At 43.3% G+C, this 8,743-nt stretch overlaps 1 protein-coding gene across 11 annotated transcripts in view; it reads right to left on the bottom strand.

The window, feature by feature from the left end:
• Window positions 1–4,889: 4,889 nt before the first annotated feature.
• tenm4 (teneurin transmembrane protein 4) overlaps window positions 4,890–8,743 on the bottom strand; it is a 204,000-nt gene continuing 200,146 nt past the window's right edge. For all 11 annotated transcript variants that reach the window (XM_061719775.1, XM_061719773.1, XM_061719774.1 and 8 more), the window contains one exon: window positions 4,890–7,869. In XM_061719775.1, coding sequence (XP_061575759.1) covers window positions 7,111–7,869 — 759 coding nt within the window. In that variant the 3' untranslated portion in view covers window positions 4,890–7,110. The remainder of the gene's footprint in view (window positions 7,870–8,743) is intronic.

Below are 8,743 nucleotides of genomic sequence, written 5' to 3'. Positions count from 1 at the left end.
GTCCTTTGTATGACCTGTACAAACGCGACACTTTGAAGTCCATCACGTCAGTTTAATTTCCAGAGTTTAGACTCTGCAGAGTGTGTCTCTGTTGCTGCTGGAGTCTGTCATTATGTTGGGCATCCAAATGAGACCTAAACTCAAAACTCTGCCTTCGTTCTCTATAGTAAGTGGGCATACCATTCCCTGCCCCATTAGTTTTTATTATTGGCCCACAATTTGCATAACCGCTAGACTGGGGTTGTTTAAACGAGTGACCAAAGACAGGATTGCAGGCAGTTCTAGCCACACAGGCTAAGGTTGGGCCCTTACTGGCGGTTTTAGTTAATATTAGTAAGAGATGAACAAGTATAGCCTGTCACAAGGGTGCTCTTGTTTCATCCTTAAGAAAATGAATGTAGGTCATGTTTGAAAGTACAAGTGATTGACACACACACACAAAATAGATAAATAAATAAAAAAAAAGACAAACAGGTTTCATGTTAATGGTTATTTTTAGACTTTTCACATCATTTATTGATGGAATCAGCAAGAAACAACCTTTTCGCTTATTTCAACAACCAGAAAACTGTAAGTATTTATCCAAACGTTGGGCTCAGAATTATCAGACAAAGGAAGCAGACGCTGCATGAAAATGGCGTGAAGGTCTTAAATTGAAAAGCTGCACGAGTAAGGAGTAATGCTGATTCATGCGCGGTCGGCATAAAGGTTTACCTTTTCGCTGATTTATTGTGTCAAGTTTAAGTCAATTCTCATCCTTCCTCTCACGTCACGTTCCTAAAGGTTTAGTCGGTTCAGGATGTAACGGTCCTTCTTAAGTACAACAAGTTCTGTGAGCAGAATTCATGCGGCAAAAGTGCTGTAGCTGTCAATCTCTGGGGCTAAAAAAACCTGCCTTTCAGAAGAGTGGACAGATTTTAACGACAGCAGCAGGACAACAATTTCAGCTGTTTAGAACCTTTAGGGCCTGATTTACTAAAGGTTTGCGTGCGTAAAAACGTGTGCAAACTTGATCATCACCCGCAAACCAATGTGCAAGCTGATCTACTAACAGCGTGCAAAGAGGACTGCGCCTCTCAAATGAGCAAAATAGCACACGCTGTTTATTTAGTACTTTTGCCCTGATGAATAATCAATATGGAGCGTACCCGCCAGAAATCGCTAAATACTGGGAGGGGAAAATGCAAATAGGTTAATTTACCAAACGCAATGAGATTTACCAAGCCTGAAAGTAATTGCGGGGATTGTGATTGCGTCTGTATTTAATACGTTCGAAAGGAAGGTGCTAATCTGCCCAGCATTACGCACCGATGGCTGCTGTTATTGTGGCAAGGAGGCGACATCGCCAAAATCAAAGAATACGCAGAGAGAGAGTCTTTATTCTGCTGCATGCTATTTTAAAAATGGTTGCATAAGTTTTATTAAAGGCCACTTTTTCTTTAGTTCTTCGCCTTATATCTTGCCACCTGCTTTTAACCTCATCTGCCGTTCTTTTTGTCTTACCAACTGCATTTATTCTATCGCAGATTTTCTCCCATATTGCGTTTCTTTTGGTAATGTTTAAATTTCTTTGCTGTAGTTCATGAATGTGTTTATTTGCCTCTTCCACTAATATCTCTAACTCCAACTCGTCAAATTTCATTTTGCGCTTGCGACTATCCTGCTTTCCATCCAGACTCTCCATGGCGCAAACCGTAAGACACGCAACACCTCATTTAAATACTGCGGTTTGCACCTGTTATCAATTGCGCAAGCATTCTTAGTTGATCACCCGCAAAACACACAACAACAGCACGCGCAAACTTTTTCAGTGCACACGCAATTTAGTACTCTTTATTTAGGATCTTAGTAAATCAGGCCCTTAGTGTACTGATTTTCTAGAGACACAGTTCACATGTGTTATTTAAACTGGATTAAGGGATTAAAAATACAAGCCGACAGACTTAATGTAACCCTTCTGCAAAAGATGAACAGAGAATGACTCACGGAGAGCAACGTGCTGTATAAAAAACTACCTGCATCATTTTGTTCTGAAATCATGAAATAATTATGATATAGTTTCTGAAAAACAAGATGCACCATGGCAACTTCCTCTTATCGGTTGGCCTCCGCTTCCTCGAGGGGTTATTGTTAGTATGATTTAAAAGAGCACAGTCCTGCAGGTTTAAGGACATCATGCTTAATCCATCCTGTACACGTACTCCTCTAACGGCACTTTTTGTTCCCCTTTAAAGAAATCCTCTTTTCTAGCGACACGTGCAGTTGAAGGCTCGGGCTACCTCAAGGACAATGAGAGGCTCGGATTTGAAAATGTCCTTTTGTGCTGTCCAACGGTAGAGCATATTGTCCCAATGCCCGTCCTTCACACAGAGTGATCAGCAGTCTATTTAGCCCGCATTAATGCAAAGTGGGGAAGAGCAAATGCTGGAAAGAGGTGTCTGTTTTAATAGAACAGGCTATCAGGCGGCGCTGAGCTGCGCCTGCAGTGAGTCTGAATGTTTCAGGCTCCCGCGCCGCCGCCACACGCTGGCAGCTCTGCTCTCGGGAACGCCCCGCCTGCTAACAGGATTAGCCCCTGTGCTCCACTTGTTTAAACAAAGTTATCAAGTCAAAAAAGAGAAGGAGAAATCTCCTGGTGGCTCTTCATGACATCAAAGGATTGGTCTTCCACTCTGACAGGTTAATTAAGGGAACAGTTTTGTGCCGCGACGCTCGAAGCCTAGCTTGTCCTACGAGTTAAGTACATTCATGTTAAAGATGTTTTTATTAACCGAGTGTACTTTATGAGCTGGTGTCCTGTCACACGTTGGGAGACTCTAATAGGTTTGAAGTCTTAAACAGGTGCTACACCATGTTTGACTAAATAATGGAACATGGTGCAAAATTACAATGTCATTTTGTGTCAGATGAGGCAGGTAAAGTCCTCTGAAATGGGTTCTAGTGTGAGAGCTGTGACCTGAAGACAGGAATGAGCATCGGGAAGAAACTTAGGGTGCTTCACACCTGTACCGTTTCAAGCAGTTGTACCGGAACAGGGAACGTTTCCCCCTAAAGATCGGAACGTTTTGGTATATGTGAACACAGCAATCGCGCTCTGAAACGGCACAAAACAAGCCGATCCGAGATCGCCTAGGAGAGGTGGTCTCGGCCCGATTCCATTCGAGACCTGAAACGGTTCATTTTTTTATTTGTAGTGAGAACATAATCCACACAGCAACCGATACAACGCCATTCATTGTGTATGTGCGACCGCGGCGCAAGGAGAGGAGTTGGCGCAGCCTCCACCACCTTCTCTCCGAGATGTCGTCCCAGCGCGGCACAGGGAAATTAAAAAATGTTCAATTCGGGCAGGGTTTGCGCAGCGCAAACCTGGCTGCGGCAGGCGGCCTCTCGCCCGCCGCTGAGCTCCGCTCTGCGCCGGTAGCACATAAATGAATGGGTAAAGGCTGATTTATGGTTCCGCGTTAAATCGACGCAGAGCCTACGCCGTACCCTATGCCGTAGGCTCTGCGTTGGTGTAACGCGGAACCATAAATCAGCCTAAAGCCGGCGGCTGCGGTCTGCGCTGCGCTGAAAGGGGCGTGTCGTTTATCCCGGGGTACAGAAGAGGAAACTCCTTCCGCGTTCATTTGACCAATCAGAGAGCAGCTGGTTCGCGCATGGCATTTGTTACCAGCTTTGAAACGGTACAGACGTTTGCCTTGTGAACATAAACCCTTCGAACGAGAAACTGAACAACTGTATCGATTCAGCCCCTGAATCGGAACAAAACAAACGGGCCACAGGTGTGAAAGCACCCTTAAAGAGCATGTTGCAGGTTGGAGACCCCTGTGAATCAATGTGTAGGAAAATAATGTAGGAACTGAATTTTCATTGAAATACGCATAAATATATACTACAGTGACCTCCGGAGTTGTTTTTGTGAGAGTATTTTACTTCCGCATTTGAAAAAGCTGAACCGGAAGTGACGTATCGGGAGGGAGTGCGGTGAATTTCAACAATAGGAAAAATAATGGATCTTAATGTTAGTTGTGACTCTGAAGAGGTTGTGAATGTGTATTCACACCAATATGACAGGCCACAGCCTTATAATTACGAAACCCGTTAGGCCCCCCACGTTCTTTTGATTGACAGCTGAAACTCGCTTTTTAAAAGGCTGATTTATGGGTCCGCGTTACACCAACGCAGACCCTACGGCGTAGGGTACGCACCGAACGCTGCGTGCGCCGCGTAACCTACGCCGTGGGATTTTACACGGAACCATAAATCAGCCTTTATTCACTGCAGCACCCACCCGTGCGCTCCTGAAAGAAACTCCAAAAATAACTCCTAAAAGATGGGTGAGTACTTGTAATCTGTCTACGTTTGTACTTTCTAAACAGAAAACAAGCTTATTATCTTCTCTTTTTTCTGATTAAATGCATCCGAAATAGCCGGGTATTTTTAAAACCGAATATTTCCCCCCCTTCGTTTATAAAATAATTTGTATCCACATTACATCGTTGTTAAAAACGTTGTTAAAAACGTTGTTAAAAACGTTGTTTCACTGCGCAGTCAGATGGGGCAGAGCCGTGGAGACGTCTCCCTCCTGCTGCGTCATATGACGTGGTGTTCGAAAAAAAAAGCGTTTGTAGGAGCTTTGCTAAAATCAGCCACTTTTTCCTCTGAATACGTGCCCTTATGTCTTGTAAAACATATTAAATCCTACATTAACTTCTCACATAGTCATTAACACATAAGGTCAGGTATGTTTTTTGAAAAAACCCTAATCTGCAATATGCTTTGGATTCAAATTGGTGAGGAAGACCTTTGTTGTTTTTTTCAATTTGTGATGCAGAGACAGATGTTTATATAAAACAAAACACAGAACTAAACACAAAATATTCCCTTTTATTTTTCTTCTACCTTAAGACTACACAGGGTCACTGATGTAGCTCTAAAAGGTATCTACATTTGCATTTTATTTACAGCTTAGTTCGATGTCTCCATATGTACACAGTCAGAGAGAAGCGCTAAAAACACAGTGTTGAGAAGAAATCAAAACTCAAAATGAGTCCAAAACTTTAGAAAAAGATACAGTCTTATGACGCGACAGTTCTCAGTGCAATATTCCACAATGCAAATATCCTTCATTCATATTATGTTGAACAGACTTTTTTTTTTTTCTTCTATTTTTGGAAACAAAATGTCACTGAATCAACCAACATCAGAAAAGAAAAATAACCATGTAGTGTTTGCTATATCATTTTGCTATATCATTTGTACAGATTAAGACACTCAAACATGCTCTCACCACCTCTACACACGCAGACAAGTTCTTATGTTTGATGGAAACACGACAACGTCGAGAGTGCGCAGTGGCTCGGCATAGTTCAACAGGTACAACCAATCAAATCAATGTGACAATTTCCCCAAAAGAGCATCCACCCCTCTTGAGTTTTCAACGTCATGACATTTTCAAATGAGCACGGGTAAATTTGTCCTTTGCGGGATCCGCTGAGGGGAAACAAATCTGCGAGCGCGAGAAAAGTGTCCACGTGTGTTATTTCCAAGGTTGGGGCGTGTGTAGACGACCTTTAGTCTGTAAATGGGAAGTGGAACACCTGCAGGTCTAATGGATTCCCACCAGTTATGGGGACAAGCGGAGCCCTATTCTGAAGAAAGAAGCACTTTCCACGCTGACCCGCGGGGCAGCCCTTAGGGCGAAGGCAATTTGTATCTTTCATCAAACCCACAACACAACGCGAGGCATGTCAATGTCTGCAGCCGCTATCTAAGTGACGTTACCGTTTCTTTGTTTTAAATAGTATTTCTGTTGAAATCTATTTATTCTTGTTTGAACATTGTGTTGCGGAATATCAGCCTCACCGACAGCCCTTCATAACCAATGGAGAAGATGCAGTTGATCTAATGAAACAGACGATAATTGATTTAACTAAACCACCTCCATAGTTTATTTCATGTGTTCAGACACCCTTAAGTATTGTTTAATTACAACAATTAACAATAAAAGGGACAATAATTCACATTTTCTTTTTTTTTTTTAATTCACATTTGTTATACTGTTAATTCATATAGCTATTTATAAAAACAGAACTAAAATGCAATTCAAAACCATTCCCTTAAAATACCTTTTTATGTTTAATACAGACATTGATTCCACAGTATTTTCTTACAGGATCGGCTCTTGTGTGATTCCAGTAATCCAGTTGTTTAACCACAGGCAAATAAAAAAGAAAAAAAAAGGAGCAGAGAGCAATTTATGTCGTGTTTTTTTTCCTTGGGGGAAAAAAAAAGCATTAAAAAATGTTTTAAAAAATTAATAAATTCTAAAGAAAAAGTTGACCTTATACCCTTTAGTTGGCTTTATCATACAATCTAAGCTTAATTAAGCCATTTTGCTAATTGTGTAGTTCACAAAGAAAAGGCCTACATGCACAGTCAGGGTGTACAGAGGCCTTCCGAGCTAAGACCACAAATGAGTATAAAGCCTCCTCTTATAAAATTAGAAGACATCACACAAATGAAGGTGCTTTGACAAGTTCAGCTGGGGTTCTGATAAAGGGCTGTGCCGCCAACAGAAATCTCTCTCATTATCTATGGATGACTGGGGCTATATGAAGGTTTCAAGTATAAAAAAGGAGTGATTAAAAGAGAAGGAATCTCCTTGGCTGAGGCGCTGAAAAAGGCAGAATGGAGCAAGCTTGTGAATAACAATCTGCAAGTCTGGCAGCAGAGTAATGCATCACCAATGGTCCTCTCGGATTCCTTTGAACAGAATCACCACCAGGGATGAGGAAATAGAGTCACCAAAAAAAAATAAAATAAGTCAAAGACATCACAATTGTTCATCCTCTAGCAGCCGCACTTGAAGGGCAAAGACTGTTAAAGAATCTTCCGACGGAGAAGGGCACTCTTCTGTTAATACAGTGCAACTGATTGCAACCATTTTCTCTCTTTTTTTTTTTTTTTTTTTTTCATACAGTATTTTAGAAAAAACCAAGTTGAGCACAGTCAAAGAAAAATGTGGTCATGTACACAATTGTCTTTGGCAAAAAAGTCCTATTTCCTACGTTTTTTAGTCCGTCACTCGAGAGCCCCATGTTCATGTCACCTTCGACCCATTTCGCTCTGTCTCATGAAGTGAATGTTGTTGACACTGTCCGCCAGCTCGGGGTACTGGTCCACCGAAACCACGTAGTAGCCGTCGTAGCCCTGCACCTTCCCGGAGCCCAGGAGCTGCTGCTTCTCTCCTTCAGTCCAGGTGCGCGAGCCCTCCTCTCCGTCCCTCAGTCTCTGGCGCTCCCGCACCCAGGCCTGCGCCACGGCCCTCTGCCGGGCCAGCTCCAGCACGCGGGCCTTCTCCTCGTCCACGCTGCTGCCGTAGCGCGTGTTCAGACTCAGCGCGCCGTGCTGCAGCTGGATGTCGGTGATGCGCCTAGTCCTGCCGTTGAACACGCTGTTGACCTGAGACACCGTCACGTTGACGCTGTTCTCCAGCGTGCGCCGCCCCACCGTCATGCCGATGAGGGCCAGGTCGCCCTCCACCGAGCCCAGCTTGACGAAGTAGTGGGCGTCCATTCCCCCGACGGTGAAGTGGAGGTTCTCGAGGTAGAAGGCGTCGTTCAGAACGGCGGCCATGCGCCGCCCGTCCTCGTTGGCCAGGCTGATTATGTCGGTGCTGATGCGGCCGTCGCGGATGGCGAACTTCACCCCCTTGCCGAAGATGGAGCCTCCGGACGCAAAGATTTTCTTGTCCTCGGTCTGAGGACATCCAGCACTTTTGGCTTTGTGGATCTGACCGAAGCGCTCCAGCTTCACAAACGCCTTCAGCTGCCTCTGAACTTCACACTGAACACCCAGCAAAGACTGCAAAAAACAAAGACAATGGTGTTTAGTCACAGCCCCTGCAGCGGCTACATACCCAGTTAATATCTTTTCTGTTCTTTCTCTGAGCGAGAAATTGATTAAAACAATACAATTGCTTGTTTGAAGACTTTATTCACAATATAAATATTACCCCCCCCACCCCCTCCTTTCCTTTGTAACCTTTATCCTTAGACGGGGAGGGAGCGTAACTGTTGGCTCTGACACGCATCCTTTTCTAAACTTTATCAATGTTCAAACATTTGAAAGTGAGAATAATTCAACATAAAAACAAGAACTAGGGAATAAAAAGCACGGTCTGGTAAGCCCAAACTATAACATCTCATTAAATTGCTTTAAAAAAGTTTTTCAAGGTGCAGGAAATGAACGACGGTACATTAATAAGAACTCCGGTACTTGATTCAATATCATTTTGACCTTCTTTAATAATGAAATTGCTGCTCTTATCAATGGCAAACAAAGAAATCCATAATGCTTTGAAGCCACGAAAGTACAATGCACAGTCCAGGTAAGTGCAGAGGTGCTTTCCAGTAAATGCAATTCTCTCTGATCATTTGCGACAGGCATGATATTTTCAAAAAGGGTGATACTGCAGTCTTTTGACAGCCCCGCTGGGCTTCATATGAAACAGGAATTTTGTTGGTAACTAGTGTACACAGACAGTATATCTCATTCCTTAAGGGATCCAAAGAGATAACCCATTTCCTTCAACCAGATTTAATACTCCGTCCTAATGCTACTTGACAACAGATATTCCTCAAGAAGAAAGGGAGATGAGGAGAATGATGAGGAGTGGAAGCTGGCCAGCGTACAAAGGAAAACGCCGCCTGAATGCATCTGAGCAGCAAAAATAAAA

This window comes from Cololabis saira, chromosome 4 (genome assembly GCF_033807715.1).
Source record: "Cololabis saira isolate AMF1-May2022 chromosome 4, fColSai1.1, whole genome shotgun sequence".
In the NCBI taxonomy this organism is placed as follows: domain Eukaryota; kingdom Metazoa; phylum Chordata; class Actinopteri; order Beloniformes; family Belonidae; genus Cololabis; species Cololabis saira.
The sequence above is the reverse complement of the archived record's forward strand: the minus strand, read 5'-3'. Positions and strand labels throughout refer to the sequence as shown.